This window comes from Emiliania huxleyi (assembly GCF_000372725.1).
Source record: "Emiliania huxleyi CCMP1516 unplaced genomic scaffold EMIHUscaffold_466, whole genome shotgun sequence".
Classification (NCBI taxonomy): Eukaryota; Haptophyta; order Isochrysidales; family Noelaerhabdaceae; genus Emiliania; species Emiliania huxleyi.
Window position 1 is genome coordinate 32,872 of NW_005198494.1, and position 16,997 is coordinate 49,868.

Consider the following 16,997-nt stretch of genomic DNA (forward strand, 5'->3'; position numbering starts at 1 on the left):
CGCTCGGGGGGGGGGGGGGGGGGGCGGCTCGCTCTGGCGGACGCCTCGCCGGCCCGCCCCTCCTCTCGGCCGGCGGCGCGCCAGTTGCAGCAGCCGGAGCCGAGCTCGAGAAGAACGACGCCCGCAAAGTAGAGCGGGAAGCCTGCGAGAGGAGTGAGTCATTCGCTCAGAAGTCATCTACCGGTGATGAAACAGAATGCAAAGGAGAGCCTGCGAGACGAGGGGGGAGGCGCGGCCCGAGAGAGAGGAGGGTGGGTGCGAGTGGGCGGGTCGGGGGGAGCGGGGGGGGGCTCGGGGGGAGCGGGGGCGGGGACGGAAGGAGCGCGCCGCGTGGTCGTGTGAAGATAGCCCAAAAGTGGCAGACGAGGCAGGCGGCGTGGTGCGCGACGAGCAGGGCGGAGGCGGGCACGAAGAGGAGGTCGCAAATCATAAAGGCGGCGAAGACGGTGCAGAAGGACACCTCCGACACCGCCGTCAGCACCGGCCGCTTGAGGGGCGAGCCCACGCCGCCCTCCGCCTCGGCCGCCTTGAACTCCGCCCGCTCCGCCGCGCTGAACCCCGCCGCCGCCAAGTGCGCGCCTACGCTGGCCGCGAGCCGCTCGGCCGCGTCGAGGCCCTGGTCCCGCACCTCCGCCGCCAGCCGCGACCCCTCCGCCGCCAGCCTCCCCCCCGAGGCGCGCCCCTCTGCGACGAAGCGCTCCGCCTTTTCGCGCCCCTCGAGGGCTAAGTGCCGCCCCTCCGCCACCAGCCGCTCCGCCGTCTCGCGCCCACCGTGCGCTATCCGCTCGGCCGCGCCGCACGACTCGGCCGCCATCCGCTCCAGACGCAGCTTGAGCGCGGCGGCGTCGCTCTGCGCCGCGAGCCGCTCGAGACGCTCCCTCGCCTCCTCCGCCGCGCCCTGCGCCGCGCGCACCGCGGCGCGGAGCTGCTCGTGCAGCCGGACGCGCTCCCACCCGCCCATCGAGCGGCCCGCGCTCAGCCACGCGACCAGGAAGATGGCGGGGAGCAGGCACAGCTGGTTGAGCGTGCCAAACGCGCACCTGCGTGGCGGCGGCGGCCCTGGTGAGCGGGGCGGCGGCGCGAGCGCGGGCTGCGAATCTGCTCGCGCGCCGCCAGCGCGGCGAGCCCTCGACATCGTCGTCGCCAAACATCACCTGCATCCCCTTTGCACCGAGCCAGAAGAAGGTGAGCCACGATCCGCATGAGATTCCGATCACCGCGGCGTATCCGTACGTGGTGAGGGGCAGGACGCTCGCCGTGGCCATCGGCATCAGAGGCGACACGGGCGGAAGCCCTGTGGCGGGCGGACGGATGGACGGCGTCAGCGCTCTCTGCAAACGGCGCGGCTGCAGGCCGCGGCAGTCACCGAAGGATCCAACCCGCTCGCGGCTGCCGCTGCTCTGGGTCTCCGCTCTGCCGCACCCGCCAAGCACCTGCCGCCCCCCCCCTCCACCTCCGCCTTCAATCTCAATGTCCCACCCCCCTGCGCGCGGGCCTTGTAGGCCCGCGGGTAGTCTCCCCCCATCCCCAGGGCCTCCAGGGCTCGCACCTCAACCTCTCATAGACCAGCGCAAAGCGCCATAGGACGTATTTCTTTCTCAATAACAAGGTCTGTGAACGTATTTAAGGCTGTGAAAGACGGCGTCCCTCTCTCTCCGGCTGCGCGCCTGACCGGTGCGGCCTCCGAGTCGGCGTCTAGCGCGCGCGCCGGGATCGCGGCAGAGTATGGTGGAGAGCTCTACCCGCGCACCTGCCCAGCGATGAGCTCGACGCCGCTCCTGGCAGGCGAGGCAGGGATCTCGGCGACGTTGGAGAGCGGGCGCACGATGTCGTGGGCGACGCCCGTCCGCAGCCACGTCGTGGTGACGATGATGGCGAAAACAAACAAACTGATCTCTGATGGCGAGGAGCATCACGGTGGAGAGGAGCGTCCCGGCGCTGCTTGGGCTCGCTCGAGTTTCCGGTCTGGGCGCTTCACGGGGTTTTTCATTTATCAAGAATTCTCGTTTCAATCAACCCCATCCAGTGCGCGCCAAGGGAATGAGCGAGGCTTCCCCTGTTCTTTTGTCTTCTCCTTCTTCTTCTACTTGGCGCGACCTGGTCGATCAGTACTTCGGCTCCGCCAACGAGCTCGCGTCCACTTTCGCGCTCGTGCTCAGCGCAGGCCCACCGCCCGAGACGGAACCTCATCAAGCGGCGACATCACCGAGCAGCACAGGCATCCGGCTGCCGGATGACCCCGATGCGGCTTGCGGCCTCATTAATCTGCCATCGGACGCCCTCGACCACATCCTCCTCCACCTCGGCGCCCGCGATATCACAAACGCTGCGCAGGCCTGCCGCACGCTCTTCCACGCCTCCGCTGCCGACGCGCTCTGGGAGCCGCTCTTCTGCCGCTCCTTCGCGCCGCTCTGCTCGCTCCTCGGACTGGCCGCGGCCGCGCCGCGCCACGGCGAGCGGTGGCGAGAGCACTACTTTGAGTTTTGCGGCGACTGGGCCGAGCGCGCCTATCGCACTGCCGGGCGTGTCCTGCTCAAGGCTCGCACCTCACCAGCCCTCGCCCCGAGCCTCGCCCTCATCCAACTACCCACGAACACAGCGGTGTCACGGAGTCGAGGTGTCGCTCCCGCCTCACGCCGGGACCTTGCCGCAGATCGACGGGGCGTGGCACGACGCGACACCCATGCTCTTAGACCACCCGGGAGGGCCGGAGCTGCTCGCCGCGTCTGCCGGCCGCGACGCGACGCAGGCGTTCGAGTACACCAACCACTCGGACGATGCGCGGCGCCAGCTGCGCCGGCTGCAGCTCGAGGCGCAGCCGCCCTCTGGCAACCTACTCGCCTCCACGCAGCGCAGCGACGCGCGGAGGCGCGAGGCGAGGCGCGCGCCGGCGCTCACGTCGCACCGCCAGACTCAGTGCATGCAGATGCTGCAGCGCTGACGCGCGCGGCGCTGAAGAGGCCCGCAGCACGGGGCGGCAGCCCGGCCGCCCACGCGCCACGCCGCCCAACTCCCCTTGCCTTCTTGAGGAAGGCACGGGAATTGATGATTTATATCCAAAGAGTTCGTGCCTTGTTATCAAAAAGTAAAAAGGAAGAAGGCGCGCGCCTTTTCTTTTTCCTCGATTTCCTGGCGAATAGCAGTGCGGCGCAGCTTCCACGCACTTTGTTGCAGTCAGCACCCGCACACCCAGGGCCGGGGAGCTAAGCTTGCATTTCAGGCACTTGGGAGTGCGGTCATCAGCCTCACAACCGGGGCCGAGTTGCTAAGAAGCGCACTCGCACTTGGAGGAACGATATGGACCAGCAAGCGATCCTCGCGATGTGCCGCGCGAAGACGTCCGGCTCGAGTATCGCCACGGGCGTTCTTGAGGACAGAGCGACAGCATTCTCGCTAATATACCAGCGGCGGCTCTGGGGCACCGGCGAGTCTGCGTCGGGACCTGGGAGCAGTGTAGCGAATGCCCAAGGCGCCGCCCGTGCAGTGGCGGAGGTGGTCCGTTCGAATGGCGTGAAGAGCCTGATCGACGTTGGCTGCGGCGATCTGAACTGGCTGGGCCCAGAACTCGCCTCGTTCCCACTTCTCCACGTCACTGCCATCGACATCGCGGCCGCCGCCTATGCCTCGGCGTCGGCGGACCCGCGTTACGCGGCGGTCGCCTTCCGGGCGCACGACGTGGTGGCCAGTCCGCTGCCCGTGGCCGCCGAGCTTTTGCTATGCCGGCAATGCCTCAACCACATGAGCGCCGAAGACGCGGTCCGGGCACTGAGGCACATCGCGCAGAGCGGGGCGCGGCTCCTGCTCCTCTCACACTACGCGCGGGGCGACAACTCCGCCGAGATGTTGACCGTCGGCGTCAAGTATCGCTCCTGGAACCTGCAGCAGCCGCCTTTCTCGGACCTCCTCCCGCCGCCCGAGAAGTGCTTTGAGGACGAGTACAACGAGGAGCAGCGCCCGAACCCGATGGTGCTCGCCTTGTACCGGCTGGGGCTGCAGTGAGCTGTGCGCGGTGAGGGTCCGCCCGCGGGCGCGTGGGAGAGCGGTGCGAAACAGGCAGCCAAGCGCAAATTTCTTTTTTCGAGGTTCGTCGCTCTAAGGGCCGCTGACACCAGAAGGGGGTTGTATACGTTCTCTAGAGACGACGTAGTCGTGGACGCGGGTCCGCCGCAATCACACAATGCGGGGCCTGGACACGACGGGGCGAGGTGTGAAAGTTTCTCCTGAAAGCACACCGGCACCAACTTGATTCGTAGATGCGCGTCTCACGGCCGGACCGCGGGACGGGGAGGGAGGGGGGTGGATCCGTAAATCCGTAAGTCCGTAAATCGTGTAACAAAAAACCACGAGAGACTCCCCCGCCGCACCCAGCTACAACGGGCAGGCAGAGACACAGCACTCGCGACACGCTGAGAAGCCGGAGGCTGGCCTCTCCAATGCTCGCGCAACGCTGTCTGAGTGTCTGTGCACGCGCAGCAGCTCTCCGGGGTCCGCGCGGGCGGCGCACACAGTGGGAGGGCGACGACGTGCGACTGTAACGCTACGTATATCCGTCTTAACAATCACTATATTCGCGCTTGCGCTGCGCCCCTGCGAGTGCGACTATCAACCTCTGTCGCGTGCGCATATAATCCCCTCCATCTTGTCGTACAGCCTTGACCTCTCCGCCTCTGCGGCATCAGCGCGCCTCGCCTCTGCCTCCATCGAAATCTGCAGCGCGTCGAGCTGCTCGCGCAGCTCGGCCTGGATCTTGGCCCGCATCTCGCCGATACGCCACTCAAAATCAGCTCGAGCTGCGTGTGATACCTCGTCGGCCATCCGCTCGGCCGTTTTGATGTCACGTTTAGCAGCCTGCTGCGCTGTCCTCAGGTTGTCGCGGTCGGAACGCCTACGCTCTTGTGCCGCAGCAAGCTCAGCCCGCGCCGATGCGAGCGCCTTCTTCACAGCGCTCGCAGAGCGCTGCTCAGAAGCGAGCTCCTTGGTCTGTGACCACAACTTCTCTTCCAACTCCTGCCGGAGCAGCACCTCAGCACTCGCACTACTCGCGGCTGCATGGATGTCCGAGCCCTTTAGCGTGGTTTGCGCGTCTGTGCTGACGAGAGTGCGGGAGATGCTGCCGTTGTGCTGACCAGAGATTACGCCAGCGGTGGCAGTGCTGCTTGGGCACACAACAACATTGCTCGTGGCCGAGCTGGCATAAACCGCCGCACCAGCCTCTGCGGCTGCAGTGGTGCTTCGGATCGCGTCGAGCACTGCGCCTGTATCGTGCTTGAGCATGGGCTCGAGCGTACTGAGGTCGGCTGTCCCGAGCTCGTTGAGCAGACCCTCCAGCACCTGCTAGCTGGGGCACGCTCCCACGCGGCTGGGGGCCGCTCTCCAGCTCGATTAGGGCGCTTTTCGCGCGATTTTACGGAATTACGGATTGGAGGGAGGGGGGTGGCGGCACATAGGGGGAGGGGGAGACGCGCATCTACGAATCAAGTTGGTGCCGGACAGAGGCAACCAACACACACTAGGGTTCGGGAGAATGCTAGGGTTAGGGAGAGAGTGCCTGACGGGCTTCGGCCCGACGCATGCCACCTCGCGGTCGTCCCACTCTCGTCGTTCTCTCTCACTTGACTCTATCTTTTGAATTCTTTTCATGTTAGTTAGTGCCAGTGCGCGCCAGTCCCGCCCGTGCCTAGTGTCGTACGAGGGAGTTTGTTTGTAAAATTCTTTTCATGCCGGTGATAGTACTAGCACGCGCCAGTTCGCACCTGTGTCGAGCCTGTGTGCTGTGAGAGAGAGTTGTTTTGTTTAAATTCTTTTCATGGTGTACCTGTGTTAGTGCCAGTGAGAGAGAGAGAGATTTTTAGCAATACCAACAACTCTAACACTGTTTTGTTTTGTGCCAGTGCGCGCCAGTCCCGTGCCTAGTGTCGTGCGAGGGATTTGCTTGTAAAATTCTTTTCATATGCGGGGGTAGGCGGGTGCACGGAGCTAAGTGCCTCGCCACCCTCGCAGGAGTCGCTTAGGCGGCTCCCGTGGTGTACCTGTGTGTCGTCGTGGTTTCGTATCAAGAATACTCTCTCACTCACCCAACCCAAGAAAGTTGGTTCCTAAAGTCTCCCAACCCACCTCCAACAACCCAACCCAACCCAGCCACAAACCTACCTGAAGCACGATTCTGAAGTTGGGCAAAGAAAGAAAGAAAGAAAACAGACAACCCAAGGGAGGGATGGGAGGACGGCACGCCGCCTGAAGTTGGGCCTTGGAGCACTTGAAGGCCGGACTGACTTTTATCTGGACGAAGGCCCTCGACAAGACGACCTTCCTCAAGCACCGAGCCAAGCTCGTCCGCTGATCTACTAGATCGGCCTCTTCCATGCTGTTCACAATCAATTGACATCCAGTCGACCGCTCCGATAGGCTCTACTACCTTCAGCGCGGGAGACGGAAGGTCACCTGCCATGTTCACTAGCTCACCTTGCCACGTTCACTAGCTCGCGCCCCTGATCAGCGCAACGCCTTACCTTTGTTGTCTCTGCAGACAATGGGGGAGTGTGAGAGATAAGGCGATTCATTGCTTCCAACTTGTCAGTGTGAGTGTGATAGTTGGGGAGACGGTGTGAACGGCGTCTGAGCTCTGATCAGACGTCTTCCTACATCCTGGTTCCCAGCGTCTTCCTGGTCCTACATTGTATTCCTTAAGGATCGAACTCTACATTCTGCTCCCGTTCACAGCCTTGTTATTGAGAAGAAAATACCTCCTATGGCGCTGTGCGCTGGCCTGTGAGAGGTTGAGGTGCGAGCCCTGGAGGCCCTGGGGATATTCACAGTGTGTCGGTCCAGGTTCGTCGCTCTAGGGCCGCTCTCTATTCGCTTCTCAAAAGCCGGCCGGCCGCTCTTCTTCTCAAGGAGAGAGACGATGGGCGCCGGCGGACGTTCCCGCCTGACATTCGACGAGACCAGCGCGCCACCGCTGCAGCCGCAGCCGCGCAAGGCGGCTCAGGGTAACTCTGACGCCGGGAGACGGCGTTACGCTTGGGCGGGCATCTTCTTCCTCTTTGCTGTCGCGGCGCCGTGCGCCCGCCCGTCCTGGGAGCTGGTGTCGCAACTCATCTCGCTGGGTGGCACCGGCGAGCAGCAGGCCTCTCGGGGCAAGGTGCTCCTGGGTCCTCAGAGCCTCGCGCACGGCGGCCGGGTCGTGCTCGAGAGACCTGAGGGGCTGCGGCACCCGATCCTGCGGATCTCGGCCGGCCACCGGTTCGACGAGGACTCGGTGGCGGACGCGCAGGCCTTTATGACGCGCGTGCTGCGGCAGCGGCGCGCCTTCACCGTCGAGTGGGACCCGCGTGGCATCACCTGGCCGAGGCTGTCGCAGGGGATGATGCGGCGCGTGCACGACTGGGTGGAGCAGCACGTCAAGGCGTGGGACACGCACGTCCAGGCGCACGTCGTGCTGGTCCGCAACCCCATCGCACGGCAGCTCGTCCGCCTGCTGCAGCGCGTCTTCCTCCCACCACAGCCGACGGCGATCGTGCGCGACGAGGTCGAGGCGCTCGCCTTCGTGCGCTCGTGCTGCTCGGGACGGCCGCGCTCCTACGTCAAGTCGAAGCAAGAGTACGCTAGCCGAGACGCGCGATTCGCCCTCTCGTCGTCGTCTTAGCCATCTGCCAGGCCAACTCGCGGCGAGGCCGGGGAGCGCCTGTGCGATCCGTCCGCTCTCCGCTGAGCGCCTTTGCCGCGCGTGATGCAACCGGCGCCAACACGCGCGCATGCTCCCAGCCAATGCTGCAAAGGGGCAGTTCTGAGAGACTCTTCTTTTCAGTCTTGTGTGTGACGCGGTGTTCGGGTTGCGGTTGGTGTAGATTTATGACGGGCTGCGCTGACCTCGAAAAGCCGAGAAGAAAAAGAGGAAGTGAAAACAGACAACCCAAGGGAGGGACTGGATGCGGATGGGAGGACGGCACGCCGCCAGCGCCACCACACAGCTCACAGGGATTTTAAAGCCGAGAAGAAAATTAGGAAAGAAAACGCCTCACAGGTTTCTTTTCGTGGTGTACCTGTGTTAGTGCCAGTGCACGCCAGTCCCCAGTGTTGTGCGAGATGCTAAAATTCTTTTGAGCTTAGCCTTCGATGTTATGAAACAACGCAAGGCGGACATGGCATATCGCTCTCGGGCTCACAGACATCCCTCACACCCGCCGCACACCCGCCGCCCCCGCGCGCGCCCCACCCCGGCCGGGAGAAAGGGGAGTGACAGTTTGGGACTCGCAAGCCCGAGTATGTTGAGTCCTGGCTCAACAACGCAGATAACAAGAGGGGGTGGTCCGGCTCACAGGTCCGGCTCACGCGCCTCGAGCTCGCCATCTACCGCACTGAACACTTCCGCCCCCTCGCTCCCAACCCATCCACCCCGCCCCGGGCCGCGCCGCGCGATCTCGGGCGATCTCGCGCTATCTCGGGCGATCTCGGGGCCGCGCCAAATTCTTTTCGTGCGGGACAACGCGGCGGGCTACACTCTGGCCCCACGGCGTTGTTCGTCTCAATGTCCGACTCTGCTTTCCGGCCGCGAAGAGCACAGATGCGTGGCACCTCTTTCCCACGCGTTCCTCCCTGCCAGCTGCGTCCGACGCTGCCGAGGGTGCAGGACGGCCGCAGACTGCTGCTCGCGATTGGTGTGATCACGAGCCCCGGGCTGCCCTTCCGGCGCACGTTCCTGCGTGCTGCACTCATGCGCTTCGAAGAACCGCAGATTGTCCAGCGCTTTGTTGTCGGCTGCATCATGAAGAACACATCTCAAATCCAGCAAGAGATTCTGCAGCACGGCGACATCATTGTGACGGGGAAAGCTGACGAGACGGGCGCTGCGTGTGTCGAAAAGTCCTTTGGGTGGTGGGCGCTCGCGGTGCACGCCTTTCCTGCGGCCAGCTTCCTCGCAAAGACGGACGACGACTCGCTCAACCTCTATGGCAACCTCGCCGACATCCTGAGAGCACGCTCGCTGGTCGCATCTGGCCGGATGCTGTACGTGGGCTGGCCGCAGTACGCGTCGTTCCTGCCAGAGTACAACGTGCCGTGCGGATGGTCGGGCGGGCCGAACGGCGCTCTGAGCCGCGGTGGGTGCAACGTCTGCAAGAACCACCACTTTTGCTACGTGCGCGGCGTCTCGACCGGCGAGCCGATCAACGCGTCCACTCGCGGCCCCTTTGTTTTTGCGACGGGCGCCCTGCAGGTGCTCTCGCGACCGCTGGCGGCGCGAACCTTCACGGGGCCGCACGCGGCCGAGTTCGTCCGCCGCGCCTCGCTCAGCCGCAGGGAGCGCTTCCCAGACGAGCGCAACCACTTGCCGTGGGCGAAGCCGTGGTGGGAGCCGTGGGAGTGCCAGTTCGAGGACCTGACGGTACGCGAGATATGGGGAGATGTGGGGAGATGTGGGGCGATTTGGCAGCCGTGGGAGTGCCAGGACCTGACGGTACGCGAGATGTGGGGAGACGTGGGGAGATGTAGCCGTGGGAGTGCCAGTCCGAGGACCTGACGGTACGCGCTCGCGACACACGCCTGTGCGACACCGCAACCCTGTGCGTCGGCGCGTCCGAGCGGGCGACGACGCGACATGCGCGCCCCGCAGGTGGGGTACGCCATCTTCGAGGCCTCGCAGGCCCTCAACTTGTCGGTGGACTTTGTCGCGCTGAGCGACATGGTCCCGGGGGGGGGGGCTAGCGCCCGAACGAGCCAGCTGCGAAGGCCGCGTCGTGACGGGTCGAGCCGTGAACAGGTGGGCGACGCGGGCCCGACGGTGCGCGAGCTGGCCACGCAGGCGACGTCCCGCGCGAGGGCTCGATGAGTGGAGCCGCGCCGGAGCCGCGCCGGAGCCTTCGTGTAGGTGACAGTGCACAAGCTCGAGCTCGAGCCTTCTAGGAAGTGTCTAGGAAGTGTCTAGGAAATGTCTAGGTGACGGTGCACAAGCTCGAGCTCGAGCCTGCCCGACTCGCGGCGATGGCGGCGCACGAGGCGGAGCTCAACCGCAGGAGGCACGCGCAGGAGGTGGTGCGGCAGCAGCGCGAGCGGTGCGCGTGAGGAGCACGCAGAGAGCGATACGTAGCGGAGCGCCCGCCCCCCCCCCTTACCAGGCCCCTCTACGCTCACAGGTGGATGCGTCGCCTCCGCCCGATGCTCGAGCGGCTCAACGCGAGCACGCGCGCGCCGCGCCGTGAGTGGGTCTGCTACGGGCGAGAGTCGTTTGCGGGGGGCAGCGCGCCCGAGGGCCGGCGCGCGAGACACGAGCGGCTGCTGATCGCGCAGCAGCAAGGGCCCGAGTCGGCGGCGGTCTCCAGGGCGCAGGCGGGACAGGAGCGGGCGGCGCGCGCCTTTGTTAGCGGGCTGGCGACCGCGGCGCAGGGGTGGAGGCTGTGCCTCCTCTCCGTGCAGGACGAGATGCGCTTGCGCGCCGCGCCGGTGATTGACCTCCGGTGATTGACCCGGCCCGGCGGCCCGTGAGAGAGGGTGAGAGTGTGTGTGTGTGTGTGTGAGAGAGAGAGAGAGAGAGAGAGAGAGAGAGAGAGCGTTGAGAGAGAGAGAGAGAGAGAGAGAGAGAGAGAGAGAGAACTTTCTCACAACACGGGAGGACGAGAACTAACTTCTCACAGCCTTGTTGTTTGTTTGTTGCTTGTTATTGAGAAGAAATACCTCCTATGGCTCACCCACAACGCGGATTCCAACACGCAGGCGACAGGATTCGCTGGATTGGCTGGCTCACAAGCACAAGGCCGGCTCAAGCACAGAGAGACAGCGCCGCACCACATCCACGATGCTGCTATCGCTGCTCGGCGCTCCCTGGCTTGCGCCCGGCCCCTCCTCGGCGCGGCTCGCTTCGCCGGCAGCCATGCAGCTCCAGGGCGGCTCGCTGCGCACCTGGCACTCTCCCGACCCGTGGGCGGAGGAGGGCGGCTTCTTTCTCGGCACGGAAGGACGGCCGATGGACGCAAATGTCGAGCTCTGGTCGGGGCCGGACAACACGGCATTTCGCATGCGCGTGTATGGCGAGAACGGCAACCTCCGCCCCGTTCGCGGCACAGTGGGGATGCGGGGGCGGCACCCGAGGTCCAACGCGATTGCCGTTCGCAATGCCGGCCCACTCGAGTTTCCAATGTCGGACGTCGGCGTCTTTGGAGGCGGGGCGGAGCAGCCGTCGATCGAGTGCCTCGAGTCCGCCTCGACCGTGCAGGGCGGCTCTCTGAGGACGTACCCTGTCGGCCCTTACGTTGATGCCGTGCAGGTCCTGCTCCGGAGCGACGGCCTTCCCGTCAATGCGACCATCGAGATCGTGCAGGGCCCAAACACCAACCGGCAGGGCATCGAGCTGTACACGGACGACGGGCGCGAGCGGCCCATCTTTTACATTCTCGAGACGCCCGGCTATGGCAGGTGTCTCTCTCGCTGCCTCTGCCGCCACCGGTGCTCTCAGCCTGCGCCTCGCCCGCCTCACGCCTGCCCTCCTCCCCGCTCCGGCAGCGTGGTCGAGGTGCGCAACACTGGCCCGCTGGAGTTCCCGATCGCCGCCTCGGTCGTGCCGCACTCGGTCGGCATGGCTGACGAAAGCTTCGGCGGAGGAGGATACGGCCGAGGAGGCTACGGCGGCGGCGGTGGCGGCGGCTACGGCGGCGGCGGCGGCGGCGGCGGCGGCGGCCGCTACGGGGGAGGCCTGGGCGGGATGCGCCCGATGGGTGGCATGGGCGCGCCGCCTCTCATCACTCTCGCGCTCTTCCCTCGCTCTCCTCACGCCTGGCTGGCTCTGTTCAGGCGGCGGCATGACGATGGGCGGCATGATGGGGATGGGCCAGATGGGCGGCGGCATGGGAGGTGGGGCTGTAGCCGCGCAGCCTCCGAGCGTCGAGCGGTCTCGCCTCTCTCACTCCTCCCGCCCTGTCGTCGGTAGGCATGCCCCCCCCGCGCAACCGGGCCGAGGCGAGGATGCAGGCCCGCGCATTTGGGATGGGCGGGGGAGAAGGGAGGGGAGGGGCGGGCTTCGGACCGGGCGGCAGAGGTGGGCCCCGCGGTAACTGGCAAGGTGGAGGCATTCCGTTCCGTCCGCCGCCTCCGTACTAGCTGGTGCGGCTGTCGTGGGAGTGGGTTTTTGTGCGGTGTGCGCAGAGTGCCGTTAGGGTTGTCAAACGTTAAGAGCAGTATGATGTAACATACTTGACCCCCCCCCCTGGACGCCTCGTCTTTTCGTGGCAAACCAGCGCGATCTCGGCGGGGCGTCAGCGCCTCTCGGAGGGGCATCATGCGCTCGCGGGGCTGGCCGACGGCGCGGGCCTCTTGCCGATGGACCCAGCCGAGGTGCCCAACCAGTCGGAGCCCGCCGACGCGCTGCGCGCGACCACCAGCCAGCTTTCCGGCCGGGCCGAGCACGGTGCGTCGAGAGAGTCGACAGTCAAAGTAGCAGCCGCTTTTTTTCCCTCTTTTTGAGCGCTGCTGCTGCAGACCCTGCCCACCAGTGATACTAGACGCACCAGATTCACCCCGTCGCGAGCTTGACCGTCACCCCGGTGGCCGCCCACAGGTGGCTGACGAAGCGCCACTCATCGCTGCTTTCGCGCGCCTGCTCCACAGAGGGCTCCTGCGGCTCTCCCTCGTCGCGTCCCCCCCGCTGCGTCGTCCCAGTTTATGTCCTCATCCTCTGTGCGCGTTTTCGTTCCCTCCCCTTCTCCATCGTTGTCGCCTCCGTCGACTGCGGCGCTGTCCATAGTCTGAGGGTTAGGTTTCTGGAGCCTCGGGTGCTTTTACGCTTTTGATCGGGTCAGGGGAGAGTGCGACTTTTACCAATTTGGTCGTCTCGGAGCGCCCAACTTTTAGCATGTTTCAAAAATTTCTTCGGCGCTGCGCGCCGCGGGTGCAGCAAGTACTAGCTATCCCTATCGTCCCGCAACGGCAAAGTAGTTCCCGCACACTATGGCTAAAAAAATGCTGCCGCTCGCCCCTCGAAAGCGCCCGCCGGTGTGTGTCCAGACATGTAGCGCTACAAGTTTGTGACACATAAGGACGCATCCTCCCACAACACTTCACCCGCTGGCTTGGTTGCAGCTGCCGAGGTACCATCTGCCGGCTTGGGGGGGCTAGTGGCATTCGCCGGAGAGTAGAATGTCCAAAATTTTCGCGCGCCTGCGGCGGCGCGACTTTTACCATTTTGCCCCGGGCGGGCCCACTTTTGTCGTTTTGCCCCAAATCTACGGCTAGCCGTGCTTTTAGCGTTTTGACCCAAATCGGCCGAACTTTTAGGATACCCTCAGACTATGGGCGCTGTCTCTGCCCTCGCCTCTGTCCTCCTCGTCTCGCCTGCCGTCGTCCCGTGTCTCCTCCGTCCTCGCCATCGTCTTGGCCGTTGTTGTCTTGTTTTATTTGGCACTTTGCGCACAGCTTCTGAGTTCTTCGCCTTCTATCTATCAATTGCCGCCGTTAGGAAGTCCGATGTGATCACACGATGACTTATTCGATGTGAACACGGCCTTGCCAATCGCGAATCGGAATCGCGCCACCCGAGACCCGACCCCACGCAAGCGACAAAAGGCCGGAGTGCGAGGCGAGGCTGCCTCAAGGCGATGATCGCGCAAACCAGACACTAGGCGGGCGCCGCCCTCCGGCCCGCCGCCGTGCGCGCCGCCCCCATCTTCAGCTCCGCCACCTGGTCGAGCGCGTCGCCGAGCAGCCCCTTGGCCACGCCCAGGTCGCGCAGCTGCTCCACGCCGCCGCTCGCCCGCACCTCGGCGGCGTGGTCGGCCACGTAGCGGCGGCACTGCGCGAGGAGCCGCCCGTCGCCCGTCGTGTGCGCCGCCTCGAGCAGCGGCACGGCGCTCGCCGGCCCGACGCTCTCCTGCAGCGCCTGCGCGCAGAGCAGCTCGAGGCGCGGCACCTGGTACATCTGCGCCAGCTCCCGCAGCACGAGCGCGCGCCGCGCCTGCTCGCCCCCCCCCTCGCCGAGGTCGAGCTGGTCGGTGCAGAGGTAGTCGATGAAGGCGGTGAAGCTGGCGAGGTCCGTCTTGGGCACCGTGATCTCGGCGGCGTCGCGCTCCTTCATGCCGATGCCAAACATCTTCCCATAGTACTCGGACCGCACGCAGAGCAGGTTCTTGCTCACGTGCTCGATGCGCTGCTCCTCCCTTCCGACCAGGAAAGTGACCTTGCCGTCGGGGAGGCTGGCGTCGCCCCGCATCTTCTTCAGGTCTGCCACGAGGGTCGAGGGCGGCACCACAATCGGTGCAAAGGAGGGAGGCGGAGGCGCAGACACGCAGACCTGGCGGAGAGCCGTTCGCGTGCGGACCAGAAGAGTGCTGCCGTCGGGGCTGAGGGCGACGCCAACTGGGCATGAGAACTGCGCCGCGTCGCCCACGCCATCAGCTTTGCCAGCAGTACCGCTGCCTGCGACAGTCGTCACCGCGCCCGTCGCCACCTCCACCCGCCGGATCTTGTGGTTGCCGTAGTCCGCCAAAAACAGCGCGCCGCCGTCGGGGCTGACGGCAACAGTGGCTGGGTGCTCGAACTGCGCCGCGCCGCCCACGCCATCCTCGTCGCCTTCTTCGCCGCTGCCCGCGACAGTCGTCACCGCGCCCGTCGCCACCTCCACGCGCCGGATCTTGTGGTTCCAGAAGTCCGCCACAAACAGCGCGCTGCCGTCGGGGCTGATGGTGACGCCGTATGGGTCGTTGAACTGCGCTGCATCGCCCACGCCGTCCGCGTCGCCTTCTTCGCCGCTGCCCGCGAGCGTAGTCACAGCGCCCGTCGCCACCTCCACCCGCCGGATCTTGTTGCTGCCCCAGTCCGCCACATCCGCCACAAACAGCGCGCTGCCGTCGGGGCTGATGGTGACGCCGTATAGGGCGTTGAACTGCGCCGCGTCGCCCACGCCGTCCGCGTCGCCTTCTTCGCCGCTGCCCGCGAGCGTAGTCACAGCGCCAGTCGCCACCTCCACCCGCCGGATCTTGTGGCCACCCGCCAAAAACAGCACGCTGCCGTCGGGGCTGAGGACAATACCGCGGCATTCCTCGCAGGTTGCGACGGTGCGCACGCGCCCGGCCGCCGACACGTGCAGCAGCGAGCCCTCCTTAGTCGTGACGTACCAGCCGCCCGCGCGATCGCTTGCGACGGCCAACAGCTGCAGCGATGCCAGAGGGCCGTCCTCGCCCTCGAGCGCCAGCGTGGTGACCTGGCCGACGACGCGCGCGCCAAAGATGGGCGCTTCGAAGCCATCCGCGACCGGCACCGAATCGCCCTCCTCCTCGCCTTCGCCGGCGGTGCGGGCGCGCTTGCGGGAGGCCATGACCCGCGTGAAAGTCGGCCTGGAGGCGGGTTCGGTCGTAAGCATGTGCGGTATCATTCCGGACTCCGCGAAGGATGCGACGAGCGGGATCCCGTCCTTTGCATGTGCGGTCCTTTGGTGTAGGACTCCTACGCCGCTGGTGGTCCGTTCCTACCTAACTGTCACTACGCCCGCCGAAAAGTCTCCCACTCGGACTCGCGCCCTCCCCAAACCCAAATGCTCTCACTAGTTACATACATACTATCTGTGGACATTTGAGGACATCAAGTGCCGGGAGTCATTGCCACTGTGCACAAAGGTGCTGTGCAGGCGCAGCACCGCAGCAGCGTCGCCGCTGCAGCGTCGTCGCCCCTGCAGCGCCACCGGCGCACAAAGCGCAACTGACCACAGCGCTCCTTTCACAAGGCTGGTGCCATGAGTCAGTGGGCATTGCCACTGCACAAGGTGCTGTCCAGCAGCTAAGGGCTACAGTACCCCATCGCAGCAGCGTCGCCGCCGCTGCAGCGTCGCCGTTGCAGCCGAGCGTCGCCAGTGCACAAAGCGCATGTGGACCACAGGTCTGCACTCATGGCACAAGCTCACTGGTGTGAGGATTCATTGCCACTGTACAAGGTGCTGTGCAGCACCTGAGGGCTACCTGAGTACTGCCATGTTTGCTACATCAACAGGGATGCAACTGAGCTGCAACTTGGTTCTATGCTAGAACCAGGGCTAGAACTTGAGAGGCTGCAACTGAGGGATGAAAGTACTTACCCAGCCAAGTTTGATTGCTGCTGCAACCATGATCTCTAACTCTGTGACTCCAAATGGGTCTACGTCTCTGCTGTGTTTAGGATCATCAGAGGTGTCGAGGTGGTTCGAGCGGTGTCGAGCGGTGTCGTACGAGCGGTGTCGAGCGGTGTCGAGGGGTGTCGAGGGGTGTCGAGGTAGGTGTCGAGTTTGGCACCTTGACACAGTCGAGCATGGTTTCAGCCTAGATGGTGTCGAGGGGTGTCGAGGGGTGTCGAGGGTGTCGAGTTGGCATGGGGTGTCGAGGTGTCGAGTTGGTGTCGAGGTTTGGTGTCGAGGTGTCGAGGCCAGGGCTCAGATGCCATCTTCCATGCTCGCACGTCGCGTCGGCGAATTCATTACGTTTCATTCTCGCGCTGTTTTACTCGAGTTGCATTATTGCGATATCGGGTAGGAAGGGTGGGAGGGAGGGAGGGGGGTGGGGGGGAGGGAGGGAGGGGTTGGCATGCCTCCTTTTTTTGATACTCGAGTACTATCGGGTTGCGATATCGGGTTACCATCGGGTCGATGGAGGTTGTGGCGGTATCTCGTTCTCGAGGCGGTATCCCTGTCATCGGATAACTAACGGATGGGAAAGAGCAGGTTCGATCGAGGCCAGGTCCTCGCAGGAAGGGAGGAGCAAACTGCATGCAGCGCAGGCTCGTCACCAGGAGGGGCAGCGCGACGAGCGCGCGAGCAGCGGGAACCCAGTTCCCTTTGTTCATTTACACCGGTCCGCTAGGTTAGGTTAGGTAGGAAGGTGAAGAACAGTGAGGGAGGGCGAGACGATCGAGGGGTCCCGTACCATGCGGAATCGGCCCTATCAAGTGCTCAAGTGTTCAAGGTGAAGAACAGCCAGGCTCGGACTGGGACACCTAGCGGGAATGGGGGGGACCCCTGCAAATTCTCTAAATTTTTTCCCCTTTTTTTCCCA

The 16,997-nt window shown here is 64.8% G+C and overlaps 9 protein-coding genes across 9 annotated transcripts; 6 read left to right on the forward strand and 3 right to left on the reverse strand.

Moving 5' to 3' along the window:
• Positions 1–173: 173 nt before the first annotated feature.
• EMIHUDRAFT_119244 (hypothetical protein) lies at positions 174–1,271 on the reverse strand (the record flags this gene model as incomplete). The annotated part of the gene is made up of 3 exons (XM_005768180.1): positions 174–210; positions 315–1,040; positions 1,150–1,271. The coding sequence occupies 3 exons, from the start codon at positions 1,269–1,271 to the stop codon at positions 174–176; spliced, it is 885 nt and encodes a 294-aa protein (XP_005768237.1).
• A 1,170-nt stretch (positions 1,272–2,441) lies between these two features.
• On the forward strand, positions 2,442–3,099 carry EMIHUDRAFT_370556 (hypothetical protein). The gene has a single exon (XM_005768181.1). The coding sequence runs from the start codon at positions 2,684–2,686 to the stop codon at positions 2,939–2,941; it is 258 nt and encodes an 85-aa protein (XP_005768238.1). The 5' UTR covers positions 2,442–2,683; the 3' UTR covers positions 2,942–3,099.
• Positions 3,100–3,297: 198 nt separating this feature from the next.
• On the forward strand, positions 3,298–3,999 carry EMIHUDRAFT_119246 (hypothetical protein; the record flags this gene model as incomplete). The annotated part of the gene is made up of 1 exon (XM_005768182.1): positions 3,298–3,999. One exon carries the CDS (start codon positions 3,298–3,300, stop codon positions 3,997–3,999), a length of 702 nt encoding a protein of 233 aa, XP_005768239.1.
• Positions 4,000–4,602: 603 nt separating this feature from the next.
• EMIHUDRAFT_245577 (hypothetical protein) lies at positions 4,603–5,274 on the reverse strand (the record flags this gene model as incomplete). Its single annotated transcript, XM_005768183.1, has 1 exon — positions 4,603–5,274. One exon carries the CDS (start codon positions 5,272–5,274, stop codon positions 4,603–4,605), a length of 672 nt encoding a protein of 223 aa, XP_005768240.1.
• Positions 5,275–6,851: 1,577 nt separating this feature from the next.
• EMIHUDRAFT_445535 (hypothetical protein) lies at positions 6,852–7,873 on the forward strand. Its single transcript, XM_005768184.1, has one exon. The coding sequence runs from the start codon at positions 6,905–6,907 to the stop codon at positions 7,643–7,645; it is 741 nt and encodes a 246-aa protein (XP_005768241.1). The 5' UTR covers positions 6,852–6,904; the 3' UTR covers positions 7,646–7,873.
• A 690-nt stretch (positions 7,874–8,563) lies between these two features.
• EMIHUDRAFT_245579 (hypothetical protein) lies at positions 8,564–9,826 on the forward strand (the record flags this gene model as incomplete). Its single annotated transcript, XM_005768185.1, has 3 exons — positions 8,564–9,382; positions 9,611–9,682; positions 9,758–9,826. The coding sequence occupies 3 exons, from the start codon at positions 8,564–8,566 to the stop codon at positions 9,824–9,826; spliced, it is 960 nt and encodes a 319-aa protein (XP_005768242.1).
• A 152-nt stretch (positions 9,827–9,978) lies between these two features.
• EMIHUDRAFT_245580 (hypothetical protein) lies at positions 9,979–10,455 on the forward strand (the record flags this gene model as incomplete). The annotated part of the gene is made up of 2 exons (XM_005768186.1): positions 9,979–10,049; positions 10,131–10,455. 2 exons carry the CDS (start codon positions 9,979–9,981, stop codon positions 10,453–10,455), a joined length of 396 nt encoding a protein of 131 aa, XP_005768243.1.
• Positions 10,456–10,789: 334 nt separating this feature from the next.
• Positions 10,790–12,141, forward strand: EMIHUDRAFT_459261 (hypothetical protein; the record flags this gene model as incomplete). Its single annotated transcript, XM_005768187.1, has 4 exons — positions 10,790–11,406; positions 11,494–11,714; positions 11,782–11,841; positions 11,918–12,141. 4 exons carry the CDS (start codon positions 10,790–10,792, stop codon positions 12,085–12,087), a joined length of 1,068 nt encoding a protein of 355 aa, XP_005768244.1. The 3' UTR covers positions 12,088–12,141.
• A 1,459-nt stretch (positions 12,142–13,600) lies between these two features.
• Positions 13,601–14,191, reverse strand: EMIHUDRAFT_370561 (hypothetical protein; the record flags this gene model as incomplete). Its single annotated transcript, XM_005768188.1, has 1 exon — positions 13,601–14,191. One exon carries the CDS (start codon positions 14,189–14,191, stop codon positions 13,601–13,603), a length of 591 nt encoding a protein of 196 aa, XP_005768245.1.
• Between the last annotated feature and the right edge of the window lie 2,806 nt (positions 14,192–16,997).